Consider the following 26,663-nt stretch of genomic DNA (forward strand, 5'->3'; position numbering starts at 1 on the left):
TTTTTTTTTTTTTTTTTTTTTTTTTTTTTTTTTTTTTTTTTCTATATGCAGAGTGGAGAAAGGAGCCGTAACACGGTGTGATCAGCAGTTGGCTCCTGATGTTCAGAGGGAAAGGGCTATAAATAGAAATTATTTACTAAACCAGCCTTCTCATGGCATTGCAGCACTGCCATTCCTACTTAAAAATAGGCTGAAGCAGGAAAATGGAAAGTAGCAGGGGACAAAAACTTCTGTGACCTTCTGAAGTGGCTTGAAATGAGTTTAAAACTGAAGCAATGCTTATCTTGCCTGTGCTAATTTGTGCATCCCCTGTGGTCTACGCTGTAACTGACTCATTCCTTCAGCTGGCAATATTGCACTTAAATGCTAAGAGGAAGCAAGCAGTACTGGAAAGGATGTGTGATGTGTATCTGGTGTTTTCCAGGCTTGTCCTATGCGTGGATCTTCAACAATAATCCCTTGTATGTTCAGGAGGATAGTCGGCGCTTTGTTTCACAAGAAACGGGAAACCTGTACATCGCTAAAGTAGAGCCCTCGGACGTGGGCAATTACACCTGTGTTGTGACCAACTCCGATGCAGAGCAAAGTGTGCAGGGGCCACCCACTCCTCTCATTCTCCGCAGTGATGGTAAGCATGCTGCATAAGGCTCGTCCACCTCCAGTTAGGTGTAATTGCTGCCTGTATTGAGGCTTAAATGTGGTAAAGCTTTCTGAATTTATAATCTAGCTATAGCTCAAATATCACTTCAAGAAAGCTGTGAAAAGTGAGCTGTTAAGGTGAGAAACTCACCTGCACATAGACAAATACCTTTAGCAGTGCTTCGAATTAAATGCTCCCATTGAGAAGCATGTGCTTCTGTCTGGGAAAGCATTACACAAAGTTGGTTTTGTAAGTTTGCTCACCTCAGTTTCAATATACTTGCAGTGTTTGATAAGCATCAGTGACAAATAGTAACAAAAGTCTGTTCAGCGTTATGTTTCTAATATTCACTAATGCACAGTACATTTATTTATAAAACTTCTGCCAAGAGACTGCTGTTTTATTCAGACAGGTCACCCAAAACAAAGTATAACTTACAAAGCTCAAAAGTTAATAATTTTGTACAAACAGAGCATAAAAGCCTCAGATCTCTTCTGTGTGTTTTCTTCCTTATCATACTTCTTTATTCATTTTCTCACTCATTAATCTTAATCTTCTCCCATTCACTCTGGTAGCCCCTGGATTGGATACTAAACCTGCAGTCTCCAGGAAACTGCAAAATAACACATGTGATATTAGCTGGGTCCAGGTTAATGTAAAATAGGAATCCTTTATTTTTTATGTGGGATCTGGGCTAGGATGCTGAGGGAGAATCTGATTTGTATTTGTCATTTTTGTTTCAGTGAGTTGTATTAAAAGATACATTTAAGAATTAAATTATATTCTTAAATATACATTTCAGAATTTCAGCTAAAAAGTATTTTTAAAGCAATCCCATACCTGCTGCAAGATTAGATGCCCTAAACTGATACTGGCTAATCTGTGGTGTATCAGATATTTGAGATTTTTGAATGTGATCGTTACATCCAATTACATCTGCCTTTCTCAAGCCTGGAGTTTGCACTTGGCTATGTTAAGGAGCTTTATGTTCCATAAATATTATGGACACAGAACCCAGAATTTTCTCATGCACTCAGAACTACCTGGCGTGCTGAGAAGTGACCATTTAGTGACCAATTCCATAGGCACTGGTAGTGGACAGATAACAAGAGGTCTGAACCCTAAATTCTCACTGAAACATTAATGGACAAATATCAAACTTACACATTCAGAACTTGTATAAATACTTGTATAAAGTTATTTGTTTCAACTCTCAAATGCAAAGAGCTTACACATTTCACGTAAGCTTTCAGCATAGGGTTGGATACCACCCAGAAACTCTAAGGCTACTCCATAGACATGGTGTTGATTTCCATGGGTGGAACATAAGGCTCTAACAGTATGAATGACGTCCTTTCTTTTACACTGAAATTCTGTTGTACTAGACAGGTCTGAGGCTCAACTGGAGTGCTAGCTGTTTTGATGTTCAACAGGTGTGATGGGGGAGTATGAACCAAAGATTGAAGTACGTTTTCCAGAAACAACATATGCAGCGAAGGGTTCATCTGTTAAACTGGAATGCTTTGCCCTTGGAAAGTAAGATTCTTGGTTTTTATTAAAATGTGGGTTCTAACACTGTTGTACAGTGAGAAATAACATATCTTTTAACTGGCAGGTAGAGGTTTTTTTTTGGTCAGAATATGAATGTGAAATGTTTTTAAACTTGTTTTGGTTTGTTTCTGTGATATGTTCCCAAGACAATGAGAAGGCAATAGCAGAACTGAAGCTCACATGGTTGTAGATGGAGTTGGGGTGAGAACAAAGGCTAAATCCCCTGAGTTTTCTCTGGGGTGAGACCAAGACTGCCATTCACAGCATTCATTGATCTAGCTGCACATGTACATCAGGTCTGCATCACAACATGAGTATGTTTTTATGTGGTACCATTAAGAATGGAATTTCAGGAAATGGGCTGGAATGGGTCCAGCATGGCTCTCAGCACCCTTTTCTCAAAAGAGATGCTGAGGGGCCTTGGGAAGCCCTAACAGTATTCCCTCTAACTAAAACCCACTGTACAGTGTGACTGGGCTGTTTACACTGGTGTACTCATCTACAAAAGCTCTATTCAAAGAGCAGGTGGTTGACTGAATAAGTTTAACTAGCCTATGAAAACTAGTCTTTACAATACATGTCCGTTTTCCATGGAAAATCTAAAATAACCTTTGGTTGTTGACCTCTATTTAGTTTAAGTTCACTTTGACAATCCTTTTTAAGGCTGTAAGATTTTAAAGTGTTTAGAGCTTTCCCAGAGGTTAAAAGCCTGACTTGCAGACAGCACAAATTAATCAAATGTTCCTCTGGAACCTATGCTGAGAAGTAGAAAAAAAATAAAGTAAATAAAATTTAAAAGATGGGAAATGGCCTTTCCGTACAGATGAGATTTGTATATAAATTAATCTCAGGGCTAATTTTTATTTTAGGAGGGAGAATATTTCTACAGTCATATTCAAAGGAATATGATATTTTTTGGCTCTAAACAAGTACCAGACTGGAACAGTCCTGCTAAAGCTGATTTTCCTTTCCAAATACTGTCAAGCTACTTCTCTTTAAATACCTCTTTAATTGTGTGTGAGTCAGTGCAGGCTTTACATCTCAAGTTGTCATTTCATATTTCCATCTGTTGCATGGAAAGCATTTAACAGTGGTATATTGACTACATAAAAGCATTTCAAAACCAGTAAATATGTACAAAACACTGCCTTCTTAATGAAGGGGTAAAGACAGGTCATATCAAAACTTGTGTGATGCATTAACATTTTAAGAACCTTTGGGGGGAAGGAGGAAGGTGATCTGAAAGGACGTGTGGATAATGAAATATCTCAGCAAGCGCAGTACGCACTGTATGTGTAGGTACACAGTACCTACTAATGCTGTGCCTAGAAAATGGAAGGGCTGAGAGGGTTAATGCAGCTTTAATATACACTTTAATATACATTTTTTCATGTGTAGGATGGCAGCTGAAACAAGTGCTGCTATATTTCCCTGGAGTTTTATGAAGTAAATACTAGTGATCCAAGTGCAGAAATCTTTTCTACATTTTTTTGTTATCATTCTGTTCCTGTGTACATAGTCTAATGTACACGTTCTGGAGGGGGGTGCTGTGTGTAAGTAAAGGCTCTTGAGAGGAGCAGTTAAATTTCTCCTCTCCAGATTTTTTGGATAGATTAGATGTCTCATACTGTACAGGACTGTTTCCAGTCTTTTGTCTCTGAACAGAGCCTTAAACCACATTTTAAATCTGTGAGCGAGTATTTTAAAGCTGACATTTGTACATGAATAAACCAAGAGAAACGGATTACAGGTGAAATACTTTTCACTTATTAGATAAGGCTGGCTTTTTAAAGGTATGTAGGTGATTAGTGCTATTGTTAAATCTGTTTCCTACCTCCAGCTGTTTACAACTGTAGTTAGGCACATAGAAGTGCAGCAGTGTGGCCATCTGCCCCTTTAGATGCCTAAATTCCACTAAAACTCTAGCCTCTGCTATTGTCTGTTTATGTTAAAATCAATTCAGCTCAACATTTGTTGAGCTATACCTCTGATCTGCCACAAGCACTAACGGTTATTATCTCTCTTGGATTTCAGAACTGCTTTCCCATTATCCATAATTTTCTATATTCATACTGTTAGTCCACTGGTTCAGACAATGCTGTCAGCTGCTACTGCTTCTGCACCATGAATAACAGAAATCTTTCGCATCTGAGGCAGATTATAGGCAACCTGCTGTGGTTTTGGTCTCCAGAAGTCTTAAATGAAAGTACTTTCATGGTATTTAGAGAAATAGCATCTCTCTTCTATGTGGAACAGCAAATCATACCTCTTCGACGTTGCTCAAAAAATCACTTCCACATTTAAACACATGTACAAGAGGCCAGAGTAAGGGCTGAGTTTTAAGACCTTTTTACTTGGAGATCTCAAAGCCACTTAACTGAGAAGTACCTTCCAGCTAGACTACAAACACAGAGGTGGGTACATTCTGTGTACATTCTGTGGAAGCTTTTTGAGAGCTCGAGGCTTACTGGACTTTTGCTATCAAGAAGCATTTATGGTCCCCTCTATTGCAATCTGTTGCAAAGCTCTCTTCATGCATTTTACATGAAAATGTCATAACTGATTCATGTAAATTGTCTTCTAGTCTTCTAGTCTAGTTATAAAACCTTGACTTTTTTTTCATAAAAATAAAAGGTGGGGGGAGGGGAAAACACAGAATGACAGGGCAAAGAGTTGGTGTTTAGCCCTGGGAAGGGGGTTTGATGACATGGATCCCACAGTGCTTGGGCCCACTCTTCTGCGAATCCTGTAAAACAGACCCCAAATAATTGAGAAGTTAGTCCTCACTGTGATGGAAATATGACTGGGCAAAAAGGAGTGTAAGTAGCATGCATCTATATGGTGATCGGTATGGAGAATCCCTGGAAATATCTTCCAGTCCTAGAATCACAGAAGTGCCCAAGGCCAGGCTGGATGGGGCTCTGAGCAACCTGGTGGGAGGCATTCTGCCCATGGCAGGGGTTGGAACTGGATGATCTTTAAGGTCCCTTCCAATCCAATTCTATGGTTCTATAAATTTAGACCAAAAATACACAGTTCAATTCTTTGAAAAGGGAAAACTGAAAAATGAAATACTAATGTAACTATTTCAAATACTGCAGCCCATGGCAATTTAATAGAAGAGATGAGACTTTGTGTTCTGCACTAATATTCATTATGTTGGCAGTGTTTAATACTATGCTAGTATTAAGTCATGTTGTGGATCAAGCTATATTAATCATGCAATATATCTAAATTATTGTTTGCTGTGTGTTAGGGACTGAGTGTGATGGAAGGAGTTGCTTACAGATATGTTCAGTTGAGTTACTGTACTTTTCTATCGATTTCTTCCAAAATAACCTTTCTGTTGTGCAAATAGGAATAGTTTCTGAAGTGAAAATAAGTAGTTTCCATATCTGATGCACATATTTATTAAGCTGTGCTTGTGTTTTACTTCTAAGATAGGGAGATAATCTGTTCAGAATCCCTGGAGATGTGATATTGCCAACTGAGGCCGTAAAGGGCACATATAAATAATATAAACCAGGATTTCTTTTAACCCAGAATATTTTTTTTTCTTCAGGGGAAGATGTTAATTCTTCCTTCTGTAAATGTATTCAGAGAAGTTTTTCTAGAGTTAGTAAAAGTAGGTAATTACACAGCCACGAGAGGGTTCCAGATAACCATCTTTACTGAAGTTATATAAAAGCACCAGGCTTCACTTCTTCATTAGATGGTTACTCTAGTATATTCTTCAAGATTTTATGCAGGAGGCTGTAGAAGTACCAATTACAGAATTCTAAATGATGTGTATGAATCAGTTTTTCTGCCTTCAGTGGTTTGCTACTTTCAGCCCACATTTCAAGAACAAGTATCTTAGTATTTGTACCTTAAGGGATGAGCAAGCAGCTCTGCAAGATCCTCTTACATTAACGTGAATGGCTTGTGACCAGAGGAGAATGAAAGGTAATATCAGGTTTCAGAGAATTTTACCTCTGGTGTTTCCCAGGTAATACATCAGGATGATTAGGAGTCTGAGTACTTTAATTATTAGGCCCCTTGGTTCCTAATTCTTCCTTGTGTCAGTAGTTGAAGCTGACACGATAGCAGTTTTCATACCTCAGCTCTGTGACAGTTGTTTAACTAGGCATAGCCTTCATTATTGAAGCTGGGATTTAATTTTATTGTGAGGTGTCCTCAGATGCACAGGGCAAAGATCTGGCCCAGGTGAGATGCATCAGCTGAGCGTTTGCTGCAAGAGGGTGGGACCTTCATCTCCGTGTGGGGTTTTGTGCTGCAGATGAATTAATTTGATGTTCAGTGTGACAAGACTTGTCACCAACCAAAAAATATTTTCCATCTCCTTTTCTTTCCAAGTTAGTAACATGGTTTTGTGATTCTGCTGTCTGTATGGTAGAGTATAAATTAAATTAGTAGCTGAGCTCAGTACTTCTAGGTGCTCTGAAGGTTTCAAATAAACTACAGATTTATGTACAAAGACACTCATATTTATGCACTGTTTTATTTACTCAGGTGAAAGCAAGACTTGTCTGTGAAGTGTAATAAATTTGAAAAGTATTCTCATTGTTTAGATATTCAAAAACTTCTTAGCCCCAAGCAATTATCTATTCTAATTTGGTTGTTTTAGTAACTAGACAGAAAGACCCACAAGTTGCAGGATTGCCCCAAATCTGTATGGGAAGATACTAGTCTGTGTAGGAATGTCAGGTGCTGGCCTTCAATAAGATGATTATGCAACATAACCCTGCAGAAGTTCACGAGGCTGTATTTATTAAACTAGACTTTGCATACATTTACCTACAAGATTACAAATACCTAAAGCATCAATTTGTTAATTAAAAAAAAAAAAAATCATTAAAGTAAATTCTATGTTCTGTCTTTTTAAATCCTTTTTTTTTTTTTTTTTTTTTTTTTTTTTACCGTGAAAGGTTTCGTATGGCCTCCGGTGATAGTTGTGTTTAGAGATTTGGTTATAAAAATGTAAACTAACATTGGAATGTTAGTTTCTGCCAAAAAAAAACCTGTCTTCTGCAAAATGATGATTAAAGACACTGGAAAGCCTAAGGTGAGGAAGGATCAGCAAAGGCAATGAAGAAGTGCAGACCTTTTAAACTCCCCCATGGTATCAGAGGCCCTGCTGAGGGTGGTGGCATGTGGCTGAGCTCTGGCTCCTCCTGCAGCCTGCTTGTTGAACCCATACTGAGGAGCTGCTCTCTTGACAAATGAATTCCCTCTTTTGATAAAATGAGGCCACTTGGTGCAAGCATCCCCAGAAGAGCAAAGCGTTTTTAAGTATTTATTGCAAGTATGCATTTAAATACAGTAAAGCTGATAACCCAGACTCAGTTTTGTCATCTTGCTGCAGTTAGCATCAGAGGCAGTGCATTTCCTTCGCTCTCGTTAGGAAGGATGGGACAAACAAGGGGGAGAATTTGCCTTGAAACATCCCCAAGGATATCATTATAAGTATCTGGTGAGGAGAAGGAAAACAGGACGGCGGTTTCAATGCCAACCTTGGTAAACTTGACAAGTTGACAGAAGGGGCCTTTTTCCATAGAGCCCTGCCTCTGGCCTTGGTGTCAGTCAGGCTTCCTTCGTGCAGAGTCAGTACTAAGAAATAAACCTAATAGAATAGGAAATATTTAGATGAAACATTTTCAGGTACCAGGGCATAAATGAATGCATCTAATCGTCTGTCTTCTCCCACATGACTGTTAGCTTCCTTTAATCTGTTTCTTATTTAAAAAGAAAAAGAAAAAAAAAAAAAAAAAAAAGAAAAGGTGCCTTTAAAGTAAGCAGTCAAATGCTCCTGGCATTCAGGGTGCTGCAGGATTCCATTATACAGTAACTATGCAGCAATTATTTAATATGCTGTAGCATTTTAAAGCCAGCCACACTCTTCCTGCATGTCATCAACGGTCTGTGTCAATCTATTGGAAGACTGCAAAATACTTCTGGCTGTTTTCCTGACTTGATCACGGCAGCAGTGGGACAGGCCTGTTCTGCACAAGAGCTACGTTTCTTTTAAATTACTAAAAAGTAACTCAGTTTAGATAAAATCTACATGAGTAATGTCACACAAGGTTTGGTGGGAAGGCAGTGCCTATTAATAGGTGGACCAGTGCCTTTGACAAAGTCTAGTCCCCCTAAAGTTCCTAGCAGGAAATAATATTAAACAATTTTGCATCTCATATAGGCTCTAGTCTCATAGTGAAGGACAAATAGTGGTGGTGATGGCAACTACTGTTGCCCAAAAAGACTGGGGATTTAAACCACCATATATAGGTCCTGAACCAAAATGGGAAACAGAATAAAATCTGTTCTTTCTAGCTCCTCCACTGGTTAATGCTGTCCGACACATCCCAGTCACTCTGGTGTGTAAATTGTTCAGCTGTATTGGAAGGGTCATATGAGAGTCAGAATTTGTGTGTATGTGAATATATACACACACATCAGTGCAGAGCTAACTCCAGAGTCTGAAACATATTGCAGATAGTTACAAACCACTTTCACAGGAGGCTCAGTTATGATGGAAAATGAGGTAGCTGGAGAAATTATTATGCTGTGTAAATAGCTGTTAGAGATCCCTTGGTTAAATCTGTGGTCTCAGGACTGATTTTTTTTTCCATTTTAAGGAGCAGAGGAAGGACTGCTGGGGGCTCCCTTGCCCAGCTGAGCTTCTGTGGTAGAGCCTCCCACGCGTACCCATTCTGTCTATGAGCTTAAATGCACAACTAGGCATGCTTTATGGCATTGACATTCCTTGTACATCAGAGTGGTCCAGCTGTGAATTGCCCTGTACGTAGTCTTTTTCTGGTGGCTGTGTATTTCTAGCTGGTTAACATCCAGCCAGTTGCTCAATCCACCTAATTTGCTAAGTGCCTGCACATCTGGTCCAGGCCCCTCTGGTTTCGGGTGGTCTCACATTTATCCTGGGCACACAGCCTCAAAATGTGGGAGCTACACCTGAACTGACAGCCGTTATTGTCTCTGCTAAAAAGGAGTAAATGCTTTAACATCAATGCTGCAGGCCAGAGACCTTAGGGACTGGCAGACGAGGGCAATACACACTTGTGCTTTCCATGAAAGTTATCTTTGAAGTTTAGTACCAAATGTTTGCTATTGATGTTACTTCCACTGGGAAAGTGGGCAGCATTTAGTCAAAGCCTCTGTAAGAAGCTGTTCGAAGTGTAACTGCTCGCCTGCTTAGAAAAAGCAGCTTACTGTAGTTTTCAGTAACAGAAAGCAACTGTGAAATCCAAGACTATTAATATTTCAAAGCATTCTGGTGACATAATAGATCATGAAAGCGAGGCTTGTATGGTTTGCGATATTACCAGAAATCCAAGAAGTATTTATAGCCTTCTTCACACTTGACTATTTTTTATCATATATAATACATTGATCCAAATATAAATGTAAATGATAGAAAGCTACAAAAACATGAAACAAGAAATATTCTTTTGTCTCTATCTCCTTTCAGCCTCAACGTCTCATACTTTCCATTTCCTTGCTCAGCTGTCTTCCTGCCCTCTTCTACCCTGGATCCCATTTTTTATACCTAGATTTATTGTCCTTTTTAGCTCCTTTGAATTCTTGTCCAATGTTTCCTATTTTGAGGTGTGAAAATACCTTTATTGCCAGAGGGAACTTGTTTGCTCTGAAAACTAGTCAATAATTCAGTGCTTCTGTGGTGTTTATTTGGACTTCCAGAGTTGTCCCTTCACTGTAAGTGTTAAAAGGCAGGATTGGACCCTCAGAGTTACTGTGGGCAAAATCCAAATTGGCTTTACAAGCAATCAAAGTTGATTGAGGACTTCACCCCACAGTTGGACTTGTGCCCCTAAATGAACCTCTGTATGTCACTCCTAGAAACTGAAATGATTTATTTTTTAAAATATTCTGTATAAAAGGATTTCACGTCATCTTTTCTGCTATAACAAATGCTCTCTCTTTCTCTAATGAAATGTAATTATTTAGTCCAGTCCCTAGTATTAGCTGGAAGAGATCTGATGGAAAGTCATTGACAAAGAAAATCAAACATGACCAAACTAAAGGAGTTCTTGAAATCCCAGATGTTCAGCAAGAAGATGAAGGTTTTTATGAATGCGTTGCAGGAAACATTCGAGGAAGAAACATTGCAAGAGGTCAATTATTTGTCTATGGTAAGCAGATTGACTAATTTCTTCATGTATTTTTTTCAGAGCTTGATAGTGTTCATATGTACTTTGTATTTCAAGTCTATTAGCCCCTTACTGGAAATATGAAATGTAGTTCAGTTTAAGCTGATTAAAAAATGATTGGAGGTCTGCAGTGACCTTCACTGAATTACATCCTCAGCAAATAAAGATATTTTGCATTAAAACTCAGATTGAAAATGTGGGCTGTGCCGTGATGAAGTTGTAAAGGTTAATACAAGGCAAAAAAATCCCTGGTACATTTACATGAAACATTAACGGCAGGCAGCGATTTACTCTCAACAGCTCACAGCAGCATAAAGCTGTGCTGGTCCAGATGCAGATTAGGGAAGGATTCATGAGATTTTGGTTCATATGTGTAAAAGAGTTTCACCTTTTATTCACCTTTTATTCATGCTGAACCATGTTGCTCCATAAACAAATGAGAGCAAAACTGGGGAAACTCATCTTCCTGCCTCTCATTCCTTCCTCCTCTCCCAAAATAGGGAATAATACACCTGTGAAAATGTCCTCTCATTTCTCTTCCCTTCCTACACATTAATTTCCTGTGATCCATGTCACACATGATGCTCCATTATAGCCAAGGTAAAATATATGCTGTTTAGTCCCATTCTTAATACCCACAGAAAGTAACATATTTGGACATAAGAGATCTGGAGATATTTTTGTTGCCTTATAAATCTTTCAAAATAAAGGAAAATAAAATATAGCAGTAAGGTGACAAGTACAGAGAGCTAGACTATAAGCCTATAATTAATATCTGTTCAGACCTTGGCAAGTTTTTGTTTTTAAGGAAATCTCTTCTCATGAAAAAATACAGGCTTTGCTAAACTACCAGCCTTCTGCAGCCCTGGCTAAGATCAAGATCTATGCCAGGAATAGAGCAGTCTGCTGTTGCTTTGAATGTTTACTTCTTTGCTTTTATGGAGGTTATTCTTGTTTTTCATTGCCCACTAATTTTCTCAGAATGTCAATCAAGCAGTTCCATTACAATTAAGTTCAGTAGATTACCTGTGCATGACACATAACAGCACAGGCAATTACAAAATTATGATCAGTTAATGTAATTTGAAACAATGTGCTGATTTATTTTGCTTTGTAAATTAATTAATAGTTGTTCATAGTGAAATATAAAACAGCACTTGTGAAGTGTTTGCACAAGGTTTTATCATATTAGGAGTGTGTTGGCATATTACCTACTTAATTTATTTTCTCTTAATTTCTGTGCTGCTGTGGTTTTGCCAGCTGTGTAGGCAGCTCATCTAGGAAGTAGTTTCTTGGGCACTGGCTGCTGCTTTGTGTGGTAGCTAGATCCGTGTCTTAGGCTCTGAGAGCAATGAAGATGACACATAATTAGAATCAGTTAAGCATGGGGGGGTTATCCCAACTACTTTCCTGTTCTTTGAAACAGGCTTTTTGGCATTGTAGTAATCTAGCGTTGAACCACCTCAGGGTGCTTTGTTGGGGCACAGTCATGAGCTAACCCCTAGGGTCATGCTGTGGAGGAAGGTTTTTTAGTACCTTCTTCTGATGTCTCAAAGGGTAACATTTTTCTTCCTAAAATGAAATTGTTGTATATAAGAACAGTGTCTGTGTTTATACACACTCACACATGGAGTCTGCAGAGTTGACTTAATAACCCAGGAAAGAATCTTTAAAGGGATTCTCAGACACCAAACACTTATCCTAGACACAGAGGGATGCAAGCTAGTACCTCACTTGCAAGTGGCTTTGGTGTATCCCAAAGCCAAGTGGTTGTTAGTCATTTTGCCTAGGTCTCATTCACCTATATATTGACAACTATTTTATATGTTGGTCTGCTTCTTCCTAATTCCTGCTCAGCTCTATCCTTCAGCATTTGCTTGTGTGTTTGCAGAACTTGTGATTTTTTGCAAATTTTGCTTTTATGCAGCAATGAATTAGTTAATGTGCCACAAAGGTTCAGAAGGTGTTCTTAATAGCACTAATTCCTTTGTATACTACTTGTTGTAAGTTACATCTTGCTTTCAACATATGCTAGGAAACCCTGGTCTCAGGTGTTTGAGTGAAACAGAGGGTTAGCATTTGGTATCTGTGATTTTGATTAACTACTGACTAATAGTTTGGATATTTCTCCTTTTGGTACACAGATCAAAGAACCTGGAGAAGATGGCTGGCTTTCAGAAAGTAGGGGTCTCATTGCTTTCAGAAAGCATGCCCAGAATTTCAGGCATCTAAAATAACTGCTTCTGCAAATCTTGGCCATAAAATTGAATAATATCTAAACTGAATTTCGCGACCACTTCCCAAGTTAGTCTTGAAGTTCGGTGCTAGATTTGTTATGTGGAATTCACTTGCAATATATTATGAATGTGTTGGTCAAATACTAATTAGCTTTTGTCAGTTCATTAATTTATGGTAGTATAACTCCAGCAAAATCATTTCTCCTGCTTAAAATGGCTTGCATATTCTTTTCAGCACTCCCTGAATGGGATAAAAAAATCCAAAATGCCTTTCTGTCTCTCTATGACAGTTTGTTTTGGGAATGTAAGGCAAAAGGAAAACCAAGCCCTTCCTACAGCTGGTTAAAAAATGGCCAGCCTCTCACATCAGAGGTAAGGTTCCCGTCTTGTTAGCTTTCTTGTTCATCTTGGTTTTACAAGGTTTAGTCGCAGTGTTCACTTTACAACACTACCTTTTTCATAAATTTGTTATGCTTAACATATGAAAATAAATAGCACAACTCTTTGCAACACAAAGCCTCAGTACTTTGAATTCATATACATTGGAAATGTATAGTATTGTCAGTTACGATTTCTTACAGAGCATCTGAGTGCTACAAGATAGGACAATAATATGGATGGGTTTAAAAACAGCTATTACAGTTAGTGAAAGAAGAGTCTGTCCAGAAATAGAGAACACATCTGTAGACAGTTTGTAGTTTGGGAAGTCAGTAGGATGCCAATTGACTGTGGAAGAGTATTTCAGAGCAATCTGGTCAGCCTGTTAACATTCACTTTTCTGTGGTTTCTGCCCTTAACCTGTAGGCTGAATGGACCTTTGGTCTGATGCAGTATGGCCATTTTTATGCTATGTTAATCCTTTAACTGAATTAGCTCTGAAAATCAGTTAATATTGAGTTTAATATTTATCTGGCACTATGTAGAGGAATAATAGACCTAAGGAAACCCATATAAAGTTATAAGGAAATGGAGAACAAGTGAAACATCTCACTTAAAGGACAAAGAAGGACCTCAGTGGAGAGAAGTAATGGAGTGGTAGGAGTGGGGTACAACAGGGGGAGTCAAACGGTGTTCAAACACTTAAAGCAGATCAGCTACTTATGCCTTTAGGTCTTTGAGAACTTGGCTTTGGCTCTGTCAGGGGAGTGTAATTATTCTTTTGTGGTGGCCAAGCTTTGGCACGTTCGTCTTCCAGTATTCTATGGCAAGATTCAATGTTTATGTACTGCTGAGGCCAAGTTACCCTTTAAATTAAGCATCTATGGCAGCATCTATAGGGTGTAAAATGGCATGGCTTATCTGTAATGCATTTTTCCTTGGTATGAAAAGAATAATATTGTGATTAATTTCTATCTAGCAAGAACAATATATACAGAAGCACTTCCAAAACATACAGGATAAAATAACACCTGCTGCTTTGCAAAACCAGCACTTGTTTGATTTACTAGTGTATATTTGAAACAATGGGAGAAAGGTCCAATCTGCCTTATGATTTTCTTCTGGGTAAGTCCTAAGCAGAGCTCAACTAGCATCTGAGAAGGCTAGCTAGAATTTACTTCAATTGCAATTTTTCAGAACCCAAGAATTTTACTCATATTGTCACCTGTCCCTAAGCAAGATTATCTGGCTTTTCTTTTTGAAGACAGTGATATTTAGAGTCTGTTGCTCTTCAATTGCATCGTTTCAATAAAAAAAGGATAAAACACTCTACAGAAACATTTTCAACCAACACTTTCACAGCACTTACAGTGTATTGTAAATGGAATACTTCAGGCAACTAAATGCAGAATGTTATTGCTCAGTGGACAAAGTGGATATTTTGGAGGTGAAAGTACAAGGAAGGTATAACAAAATATTAAGTCTGTCACAGCACCCTGCTTGTTGGAAATATCATGGGAAGAATACCTCCCAGATGCTTTCCACCTTGGGACTTATTCTGAGGATATTGTCTGCTCTCTGTCTAACCTTTTCTCCCTGGCCACCTAGGTGGTCATCTCTGCATGATTCCTGCCTGTGTACATGGTGTGTTTTATTCTTCTCTTTGTCTATGTAGCTCAAAAGAGCCAGCTGAGAAAAGGGGGAAATTTGGCATGTGTATGAAGTGTGAGCATTGCTTCAGAAGGGGGTTTTGTATTCAAAGGAAGTTTGTAAAAAATAGAATGCACCAAGAGGATAGCAAACAGCCTGAAGGTAAAACTAAGTATGCAGAAGGTATCTGTAGCAAGAGCCTCAAAAAATTAACAGTAGATAAGTAATGTAATGTTGTTAATTAGTTTGCAACGCACCAGCCATATAACTGCAGGCTGTGCAAGCTAAACAAGGTTGGACTGGGTCAGTTTTTGGTTGGGAGACCTCCAAGGAAAAGCCAGAGTACTGAAAAACAGTTCCTTGGCTCAATAGGCGACTCTCTCCCCTCTGCAGTACAGCAAGAGAAATTCCCTGACAGGGATGCAAAGGGTTTACCTGTGGCAACTTAACAAGTTAGGCTGTACACATTCAGCAGATCACAAATGTTTTAGGTGCTTATAGGTGTTCTGCAAAGGACAGTACTATTTCCTGTAACGACATATGCTCCTCTTACTGTTTCAGAGGCAGTAGAGTCAGACTAAAGTAGTAGCATAATAATAATAGTAATATCCTGTTTCAGATGTGTGTGCTTGGTGATGGAATTCCCTGTCATGGTTTTCTTCCACATTGATCTGTTTTGGAGAACATATTCTCTGCTACTTCTTAGTGTTATGCTTTGCTATGAAGCTATGGTTGTCTTCAGAAGCTAGTAATGGTTAATTTGCAAAATATTTGGATTAAAGTTAGCTTGCAATATGAAACATTCTTTATTGCTCAAGATAAAGCAAACAAAACTCCCTTTAATACACAGAAAATCAAGCTGTGGTCCAAATTTACGTGCTCTGCAGTTTCCTCTATTTCAGCAGAATTACACCAAAGCAATATATGGTGAATACAAATTCAAGCCATGAAGAATGTGTTTTTCTGACTTGAACAGTGTTTTCAATAGGATTTTAATTGTTGGTTACAGCAGAACTTTCAGTGGATCGTTTTTCTGTGACATGTGGATGTGATGACATTTTAAACTTTAGTTATTTGAACACCTCTGTCTCCCGCGGAGCTATTCTGATCGTCTTAAATTATCATTGTTAGATTTGTCTAATAGAAGAGGAGGGTAAACCATGCCTCATTGTGCCCCTGGAGAGGGCTGCAGGTGTGCTGCTTCTCAGGAGCCATATGGAAGATGCTCCGGGTTTCCAGCATGGTGCCGCCATGCCTGCCCTCTGGTAGCTGCTTCTCTCTGTTTTGTGGTGAAGCATACCCAGGTTCACAGCTCGGCAAAGCAGGCAAACACATGCCACAGCTGGAACATCTGGGCAAACCTGCCCAAGGCAATGACTCTGCAACATGTGCCTTGAAAAGCTTTGAAGAGTTAGGGTCTGAAAACACATCCATCATAACTGATGTATGCATTGTAATTCTGATGCGTTTGTCTATGTGACTTCTGAAAATATATTTCCACTTCTGAATTATCAGCATGATACAAAAATCTTTGGGATTGTACATTTATCGTCTCTGTCAATTTTTTTTGCTTGTTTTTCCTTTATCAGGATAGAATTCAAGTAGAAAACGGAACTCTTACCATACCGATGCTGAATATGTCAGACTCAGGCTTGTATCAATGTGTAGCAGAAAACAAGTATGATACTATTTATGCCAATGCTGAGTTGCGGGTGATAGGTGAGTAAATGTCATTAAAATGAAGACACTGAGAATAATAAATAGGACACTCCTTTCAAAAATTTCAAATTAAGAAATAACTAGATTAAATTCCACCTGGCAGTTCAAGCATGTTCATATGTCTTTGCTTGTGCTTCAAGAGACGTGGGAATGTTTCTGGGTTTCATGGCTGGTTTGGAGGGAAAATTCTAATCCCCTGTGTAGTCTTCTTTTTTTACATGCACTCAAGTTTAAAGAATGCTATTTTTCACTTAATATTTTGACTTTAATAGCTATTCTGAAGTTTTAAAAATCATTTCAGGAAGTGGGAAAAATATTCTAACATTAAAGAATGTGGCAAATGTGTATATAAAAGTAAATAACATACAACAAATAATCTAAATAATTACCAGAGAAGCACATCAAATAGAAATTTTTCAAATAAGTGTTCCACTATCGATATGCAAATATAAAGGTTGTTCTACAGCCAAGTACTGCAGAAAGTGGTAGAACGCTGACTTTAGGAGTACCTCACTGTTGTAGGTCTTAAGGAGAATTTTCCCAAAAAATACTGCACATCTGTGCATACATTTGAGTCAGCTGATGAAGAGAAAATTATTGATAGATTGTAAATGCAGGCTCTAAACTCCACAGATAAATATCTGTGGCTAGGATCAGGAAAAGTATTTATGCTGCTGATGTAGCTTTGCTCAGGAACCTCCTGCTCTGCAGATAGACTTGTCCTCCCAGTCTGCAGAGAATCCTAAGGAAGCATTGTATGACTGGAGACTTTAGGAACAGCAGCATAAATGAGACTCAATGAATTCTGTGCTTTGGTATTTAAATATATTTTTCACATTTGATACATCTACCCTTGAAGAAAGCTTACAAGCAAAGCAATTATTGGATTCACCTACTATGTTACTCAGAAATTAGCTAGTTCATTTAATAACTTGTCAACTGCATACCATTCTGCTCTTTATTTTTAGCTGCGGCCCCTGATTTTTCAAAAAATCCCGTGAAAAAAATCTCCATTGTTCAAGTTGGAGGTGAAGTTACAATTGGTTGTAAACCAAGTGCTTCTCCCAGAGCAGTTATTAACTGGAGAAAGGGTTCAGAGGTGCTGCGGCAGAACAAAAGGTACTGTAATAAACCAGTTGCTAGATTGTTGGGTGTTCTGTTTTAATATCATTTAAACATCACCAAAACACAGCTGACTTAGTATTGCTTTTGACAGCTCATTGACAGAAAACTTTGATGCCAGAGGCCTACTCTTCTTTAGCAGTGGCCATACAGTTCTGCAGCTATAAAGCTGATTGAGAACAAAGACAAACTGAATACACTCGGGTAATTGTATGATACATAAGCTCATGTTCATCAACAGTTAATTCACTGCAATACTATCGGAGCTGACTGTTTACCACATGCAAAGCCTGAGTGAATCAGCTTCATGTAGGAGACATCAGTGGAGGCTTCAGAGAAGTGGAATATACCCTCAGGCTGCAGCATAATTGCTTAGCAGCTGTACAGGTTGTACAATAACCCATATCAAAATCACCCTACAGATCCCCTGTCTTTTCTGTTTAGGCAGCATTTAGCCACTGGACCAACATGCCAGTACGCTCTCTCGCCAATCAATGTGTAGTTGCGTGGTATTAGGCAGAACTTTACTGACATTGGGTCTGACATGGCTGAGAGCTAATTTGTGGGTTGCCCCAAACTATGCTTAGTATTATATGCCAATACCAGTTACACAGTAAAGCACTAACTTAATAACTTGCTTTTAATGTAAGTTGTGAATGATAAACACAATGTATAACCATGATATTATTTCCATGTAGAAATGTGGGTAGATGAGTGAAATGGACAAGTGTCTAAGAACAGTCATCTTTATCTCTTTCACTTCATGAATATAACAGCAATGCTGTTTTATCACATTTGCAAAGACTGAAAACAAAATCAGTAATTCATAAATGTCTGGAAATTCAACACCAGATTTTGCATATAACACTAGTTGTTCAAGGAAGTTTGGGTGACATAAGAATTAAAATTATTATATTTCATTAAAACACCCTTATCTAAAAATGTGACCCAAAGAAACAGTTTCCTATCTCATGTTGAAGTAGTATACGTTGTTAATAAAGTAAATTTGAGTGGATGTGGAAAATGTAAAGCTGAGGAGAGGTAATTCACATAGGTAGTTGCAAAAAAGAAAGCTATGGGTAAGCAATCTGTGCCAGAGTCTGTAGAGAACTTTCCATTGATTTTTTCCATTCTGTCAATAATGCCAGTTTTATTTTCTATTTAACTGCTCAGGTATCAACTAAAAATATTTTTCTAACTAGTACTCAGTCAAATCTCTTATTTGCATTTTGTTTGTATGGTCTATTCCTCAAAAAAGCCTATTCATTCCCATTGTATGCAGTGTACCCCTACAGGACACAAAGCATATTCCCATTATGCAGTTTACCATGGGTAAGCTTTGACACAGTACAGGAGCCAGAAAGGCACCATCTAGAACTTGTATTTTAAATCACTGAATTAAGCCTAGACCTTGCTAGTTCCAGCACCATGGTATTCCCCATCTGATTTGCTTATATATAAAAAAATATTTACATACCGCGTGCCGTATTTTCTTGTACTTCTGTATTAATTTACTAACAATTATAACCATGCTGTAATTTTTGAGCATCCCAGAAGGCCTTCTGCTGCTGAGCAAAAGTAAACAAAAGAAGCAAGATTTGCACTGAGGCAAATGCAAGGGATTTTAAACACTCCATGTGCAAAACAATATTACCAGTGTGTCCACTGGTGCAAAGTAGAATTTATGAGGCTTTTTGATTATTAAATGACAGAATAGATAATGCCACAGTTTTAAAGAAGATAAAATAAATCATCTATACAGTATTTTTTCCAGAGATCTTTGACAGAAAGCAGAAATGAAACGAGGATCTGTGTGGCTGTAATTTCTCTTCACAGCTAATTAAAGTACTAAAATCACACATCTTTGCTCATAAAAAAGAAAGAACCTGCTCTGTCTTTCTGTATGTATGATTAAATCCTGACATGTACCATACAGATGCACTATTTTAACTAAAGCTTTCCTTATATCTGCTCACATTTCATTATGCAGCATTTATAGTCTATGTGGATTTCTCTTCTAGGTTTTTAAAATCTGGTTGGGCTATATATGCTGGGGAAAAAAATAAATAATAATAATAATAAAAAAAATATCAGTCCCTTATGGTTCTGACAGCAAAACTGTGATGGACATACTGCAAAATAAGTCAAACCACATAGCTTCCTGAGAATGATTTGGACAAATTCAATCTTTTGTTAGAGAAATAGTGCAGTTAGACCTATTTCACCCTAAGGGAAAAAGGATGTTCGTTCTTTTTCACCTTCTTCCTTTCACTTGTGATAATAGTTCATGATGGTCATGCATGCATAGTTACTGCTGTCCCTGAACCTCTGAGCTATTAATATCACATAACACTGCTTTATATTAATGTCAGCTTAAGCGTGTAAATATATAGATGTGCTAACTAGGAAAAGTTAATTAATAGACTGTCCATCTTATTAATAAAAGCACCATGAAATACTTCTTGATTTCCTCTGGGGTTCTTCTGTCAAGCCTTTTTATATTTACAAAGCTGCAGTACTTGGGTAAAGGTCCTCAGCCTTCTAAGATGTTTTCTTCCTGCCCCATTCCTCTCTTCCATCTTCTCTGTAGTTCAAAGAACACCTTTGCCTGGATCTTCAACTATTTGTATACTCTACCTGATGTAGAATGCTTTATTACATTTGAATCATACACAAGTCCTTCAAAAAAATTTCCCAATCAATTTTTACATTAAGTGGGGAAACAAACATACATATACTGGGACTGCTTACTGTTCCTCTTCTCAACGTTCCTTCTGCATTGAGTATTCGATTTTATAGTTCTCCAAAATAATTGATTTTCACCCTCATTCCTGGGGTTTATCTTTGGCTAGTGCAACTGGCCACTTTAGAGAGGCAATATGAGATTATCAGCTACAGGAATCAAAAGGCATCCCACCGTTGGCTAATCCTTGTTTGTCTTCTCTCTTTTTATGTGATTCCTCTAGTCAGCTTCTTCATATCATCTAGTACAGCTTCAGGATTTCTTTTGGGCAACTAACCACCTCCTTTGAATCCAATTTTTGTGAAATGGGTTTTTGGGAGCAATGCCACTTGTCCAAGGGCCTGCTTGCAACGTTGGAAGAGATTTATTTGCCCTTTGCCAAATGCAAGACCTTTTCCTGGCATGTGCTGTGGATTTTAGCTAATGTGGAGATTAAATGCAGCAGAGAAAAAGAACAAACGTAATGCTATGAACTCCCAAGCTTGGGATTTTGACACAGATAGGAGCTATTTTTCTGTTATGTATTCTCAATAAATCCAAAGGGAGTTTTCTTCATCTCACACTTCACTTTTATCATCTCATGCACCCACTGAGGAAAAGTGGAAAAGAAAGAGTGGAAAGGAACAACTCATGTATTAAAGCAAATTTGCAAGTCTAGACACAGATTTCATCATGAATGTATGTCATATCATCTTCAGTGGATTCAGGACATGTTGCCTCGTGATTCTTTTTAATTGATTTAAACATTTTAATAAATGGGAGTTGGAACCCAATTTACTTACCAGGGAGAGGTGCTGTTCCCTCAGCATGAACCAAGGATCCCCGAACACTGTAGTGAATGCCTATAAACATATGTGATTCACTCCACTCAGAATTTAAATGAAGATAGCTGAGGGAAAACAAAGAAATGAGGTAGGCTGAAAGAATGCGTTAGTCATATGCAGAACTTTCCATGCATTAATAATAAGTAAAATGCAAATATTCATAATTTAAGGTCTTTTCTGGGTATTGGACAAGAAGTATGTTTAGGGGTTAATAAAACATGCTCAATACGTGTTGGCTCCTGGTCTTGCCTGTAGGACAGCGTGCAGCCCCATCTCAGTGAAGGATGGTAATTGATTCTCTGCCATAAACAAAGCTGCTCTACCTGGTAAGTGTGGCATGGGAGAGAGAATTTATTTTTTGTATTTTATATTCAAGTTGCTGCCATTTCTCAAAGGAAATATGGCACAGTGATTGAGCACTGAAATGAAACACTGTCTTTCAACAATCTTATGCAAAGAAAACTGAGCAGATGTTGTGACTGGAGACTACCACTAAGGGTTAGAAAAATTATCTGGTAATTGCTGAGGTCTCACAGCTGCCCCTTGGAGGCTCAGGCTCAGGGAGATTCTCTCCTGCTACCAAGAGAGTTGCAACAACCCAGCAGGCTTCATTAACTAAAGGGTTGTATCCTCTCACAGGTGTGTGTTGCATCTGGGCTGCTCCACCAGTCTCCTGGCCAGGACCCCTCTTCTACAACCTTCTGAGTGCATAACTGCTGTCCACTTCTGTTTTTCTGCTGCTGCTCCACTGTAATAGTTTTTGAAAAATCTGTCTTCTTGTGGACAGCTGTTGGAATTAGAGAAAGAAGAAGTTAAAAAAAAAAAAAAAAAAAAGGCAATTAATTGGTAAACTTGAGAAGTCCTCAATCTACCAATCAAATAAAACATATAAAGCATATTGCACTGTGAAATAGCATTTCAGCTTGAACCAATTTGAAAAGAAATGTGTCAGGGCAGTTCAACAAACTGCAGTGAAACATTTCAATTACCAGAATGTCAGCATTGTTTGTTTAGCTTGTACTGAAACCTTCCAGAATATCCATTATTTTAAATAAATAAATAAAATAAAAATCCTGCTTGGGGAGAAATCATGACAAAATGGATTGAAAATCCCAAATTTTGTAGTAGTCTACTAACAAAGGAGAAGATGGATGTCACTTAAGTTTTATTTAGCTGAAGTCAATATGCAGTCTAAGGTAGTTATTTACTTTTTCTTGGCAGGCACCTCTATCTCAAATGAGATGTCTAACTTTTAGATGAACAAAGGGGGAGGAATGAAACACCTACAGTGTTTGAAAAAAAGAAACCTGTACTGAACTCACACTAGTTGAGTTGCACAGGCAAAAAGCAGCTTTGCTTGTCATGCTGTTTTGTGCCACAAGCCACCCTGATTTATGCACCCACTATTTGCAGATAAAGATAGTAAAGACATTTGTATGCTGGTAGCAAGTTTCATATGTGAAGCATTTTCTTATGCTATTCCAACATTTACCGTCCTATTCCCAGCTTTCTACAACAATGTGGTGAAGTGAATAGGAATGGGATATTAATATTACTATTATTTTAGTTTTTAAGTCCAGTTTTTGAAGCCTGGATTAAGTGTATCTCCATTTTATCCTTCTTGCTTTTCTACCGCAAGAAGCTTTGCGTAGCTTTGATGATATGCCTTAACCCTTCTATCTTATCAATGTCTGTGTGCTTGTAAAGGAGTTCATTTCCTATTTTAGTTTTTAAATAGAGCACTTGAAGTGTGGGCATCAGCAATCAAAGCAATTCCAGATATCTTAGACACCATCGCTGTAAGTCAACATGAATACAAATTAAGCTTCTCCCTTGATGAATTTCTAATTTTGTGTAGGGAACCAATGGAATTGATTCCACATCTGCTAAATTTGATTAATCACTTCAGTTCCATTCCTTGCTAACAACTAAACTGACAGAAATCAAAGACATGGATTTACCTGTCTGCTTTCTGTGTTTGGTCTGAGTTTGCATACTAAGCTATGAAAACTCCTGCAAAACCTGAGCCTACTGTATAGAATTGCTTTGGTTTTTCATCTCTCAGGCCATGCTAGTACAACGTATTTGTTGATAACTGGACAAAAACCATCCTTACACCTTCCCAACGGAATGCTGAGAGCCGCAAGGTGTATTCTGTATTCTGGCTAAAAATATCTCACATTCACTATTAGAATGGTCTTTCTTTTTTATGAATGATAGCAGAAAATATATTGCAAAAGACCAGTAAGGGTGGAGATAGTATACTTCCAGGATATTTACTTGCTAACAGCAGTGCTGTTTTTCTGTTTTCACTGTTGCGTGTAAGTATACAAGCATTTTCCCAGGCTTACTTCTCAATAACGTCATTGAATCTAGCAGGACCGTAAACCATGACAATACTCACTGAAGAGTGAGTAAAAATGAGCAGAAATGTTTGGTGATCCAGCAAAACTGCTAAAATTGGCATTACAAAAAAAAAAAAAAAAGAAAGAAAAAAAAAATTACAATCAAAGGAATGCTAGAAAATGCCTCAGACTGACCTGAAGTACCTTCAGTCTTTCCTTCTTTGTGTTTTTCATGCTTCTAGTTAATTCTGTTTTTTCCCCCAAGAGGAGACGGAAGGCAGGGGAGGAGAAAGCTTATGACTGTGTGAAAGATGAGGAAGGAGATATGGGGAGAAGGAAGAATGAGAACAGACGAGGGGAAGAAAAAGAATATTTTATTTTTCTTCTTAATCTTATTTTCCTTTTTTTTCCCCCTTTCTTCTTCTTCTGTTATCTTTCCATTTGAACTCAATCCAAGTAATGAGAAGGCAGGAGGGGCCCCCCATTGCTACTTGACCTCATGAAACTCTGCCAGGCAGAAGACAGAGGATATTAGTGCAGAGGGAGGAAGACATAAGAAAAGGGCTTTTCTTCTAGTTTTTTTTTTTTTTTTTTTTTTTTTTTTTTTCTTTTTCCCTCTCCTTAGAGAGTTTCATAATGGAACAAGCCAATAAAACTAATTTCATCATGTATTACTGACTACTTAATGTAATACTGTTTAGCACATCAGATAGCGTGAGCATCAAGTAAGCAAATGAACCATATGTTCTCATGTTTAAAGAAGAGTGACAACCTGCATGATACTGGATTTATTACAGTTTCCCTTCTGTATGACATCTCTGTAATACAATTTTAAATCGTTCCTAGTCAACCCCTGGGAAACTTGTTAAGGTGAGCCTTTCCGAGGGGCTGTCCTACATGCTGAGATGTCCCAAGCAATCTGTCACTCTTCCATGTCACATGGAGTTGTAATAAACTCAGCCCCGGTGAGTGTCAGTGTTGTGCCCTCTCTCCCGTTCAGTTCATGTTCTGTCCCTGCTTCATACACATATTCTGATTGATGTTTAGGATTTGATCCAAAGCCAGATAATCTCACTGGAGCTTTTCCATTGACTTCAACAGGCTTTGAATCAAGGTTCCTAATTAGGAGTTCACACAAAAAAATAATGAGAGAATGCAACCTTCTGTGATCCTCTTCTAGTCCAAGTTGTACTGCCATGCACATCATTACTGTTGCACTTATTCTTGTGTGTATTGCCGTAGCATACAGAAATATGAGCAGTGGATGAAAAACATGCTGTGCTGCTCTGCACAAACACCCAATAAAAGATTCCTGATGGAGAAAAAATTGACCTAAAAGTGACATGAGAGGCAATGGCTAGATCAGGGTGTGTTGGGGATGAATGCAATCAGGCTGAGGAGAAGAGCAGAGGAATTCGGGGGAGGAGCTCACAGAGAAAGTCGATGGCAAAGCAGCAGTGAGAGCTCCTCAGTGGAGAATGTGGATTTTGGTCCTTCCTTTTTTGCTCTCTTAGGAATTGTTTGCCCGAGCTTGGGAATTTGGACTACTCATTCTAAAATCCCTTTCCTGATTTGATTGTTAAAAATTAATCACTTCAACATTAGAATACACCTACAGCAAGAGCGTCTCCAGTGCTGCCCTTCTGTTATGTGTGTGCGTGCACGCAATGTGCTGGTTCAAGGTTTCTGAAAACAAGTCAGCACCACGCTGTGTACCTGGTGTCACTTGCTGCTAGTATATACGGAACAATTTGAAGTTAACTGCAGGTTTTATTGTACTTTTATTTTTGAAATACTTTCTGACAAGGAGATAGGGAAGATTTCTCTAAGTGAATTAAACTCCCACACACAGGGTAATTCAGGGCCCTATATACTGTTTAAATTCCACTTAAGTCCCATATTAAGGTCTTAGTTTTACATCTGGAGTGAATTTGGTTGTATGAGTGGCTGCCTCTGAACTTTTGATAATATCTGAATCATAAAAATAATGATTAATAGTGGGATTAGATTGAATAGTAGTAGTGTGGGCACACCATCCTGTGCTGAAAGAACTTTTATCTGATGTACCAGAGCTGTAAAGATCTTATAAAAGCAACAAAATTTGTTGGCAAATAGAAAGTATGGGAACCTTTCTCTCACAATTCAGGTTATTTTCTACTTGGATTCTCACCACAGAATTTTGCAGTCTGGCTCCTGATCCTTTCCTTCTTTGCATATTACTTTACCACTACAATTTTTTCCTACTATGAATGTTCAGACTGATTGAGGTACAGCTAGATAAATACCATGTTTTTTATGCCCCATCCACAAAGTAGACTTGTAACCAAGAGATACCTTTTTGGCTGGATTTGCTAAGTAAGGTATGGCTCTTGTCTCAGTCTAGTTTATATGAAAACTCATGACATTGACTGTTTAGATTTCAGATAGGATGAGGACAGACACATGGGAGAGAAGAGCCATAAATGGACCATGTCTGTTAAATATGACGTGAGACCAAGTGGGAAAAGGCAGAGCGGTGTTTGTTTGTTTGGTGCAGCAGACTGGGGATGAACAGGCTCACAAGCAGCTAAAAAATATTGCAATGATTTAGAAAGCTGAAGGGATTAAAACATTTTTTGGGAGGGGGTTATCTTTTTTTTTGGTCCATTATCAAACTACCAATTTGGTTGGCAAGTCTTTCTTTCCCATATGCATAGAGGTGCTGCTGCCCAGTATTCCACAGCTGCACGTTTTGAGACATAATACTTCAGTAGGTTTAGGCACATATCTACAAACATGGTGTATTTCCTACTTTTTGCTTTGGACACCACGTAAAGACATTTGCCTCACATTTATCACGAGTATATTAAAGACAGCATGGCAATTATCACTGTTTTATGTTAATGAGTGTACAGTCTCCTGAAAATATTGTCATTTGTCTCGAAGCTTCCCAATGGAGTAAAACTCAATTCAGATGTCTGTAGATATTTGCATAAAATAAATATTTGTAGTTCCAAATTGCAAAGATTCTATGCAAAAACAACATTCGTTTTTAGGAACGGTTAGAAATTTGACGAAACAGAAAGGAATAGTGTTTCACTGACACCTTTCACCATTGCTAATGGTATTCTTTTCTAAGATGTTTTAATAAGACTATTCAGATAGATTGTGTAATTTTGTTTTGATCTAAATAGTTAACACAGAGTTTAATGGCATTTATTTTATTTCCAGTTAATTGTCAATCAACTCTGAAGCTCATTTATACCAGCATGCAGATAAGGAAAATCTTCAT

At 38.1% G+C, this 26,663-nt stretch overlaps 1 protein-coding gene across 12 annotated transcripts in view; it reads left to right on the forward strand.

Annotated features, from left to right (window-relative positions):
* Positions 1-26,663, forward strand: part of CNTN6 (contactin 6) — a 140,428-nt gene that overhangs the window by 85,681 nt on the left and 28,084 nt on the right. For 3 of the 12 annotated variants that reach the window (XM_035337525.1, XM_035337524.1, XM_035337527.1), the window contains 6 exons: positions 425-628; positions 2,074-2,176; positions 10,172-10,356; positions 12,847-12,983; positions 16,229-16,358; positions 17,327-17,477. In XM_035337525.1, coding sequence (XP_035193416.1) covers positions 425-628; positions 2,074-2,176; positions 10,172-10,356; positions 12,847-12,983; positions 16,229-16,358; positions 17,327-17,477 — 910 coding nt within the window. Of the gene's footprint in view, positions 1-424; positions 629-2,025; positions 2,177-2,349; positions 2,488-9,904; positions 10,038-10,161; positions 10,357-12,846; positions 12,984-16,228; positions 16,359-17,326; positions 17,478-26,663 lie in introns of those variants that run through there. The other 9 variants (XM_035337528.1, XM_035337529.1, XM_035337530.1 and 6 more) reach the window with 8 other exon arrangements.

The sequence above is a fragment of the Oxyura jamaicensis genome, chromosome 12, assembly GCF_011077185.1.
Source record: "Oxyura jamaicensis isolate SHBP4307 breed ruddy duck chromosome 12, BPBGC_Ojam_1.0, whole genome shotgun sequence".
Classification (NCBI taxonomy): domain Eukaryota; kingdom Metazoa; phylum Chordata; class Aves; order Anseriformes; family Anatidae; genus Oxyura; species Oxyura jamaicensis.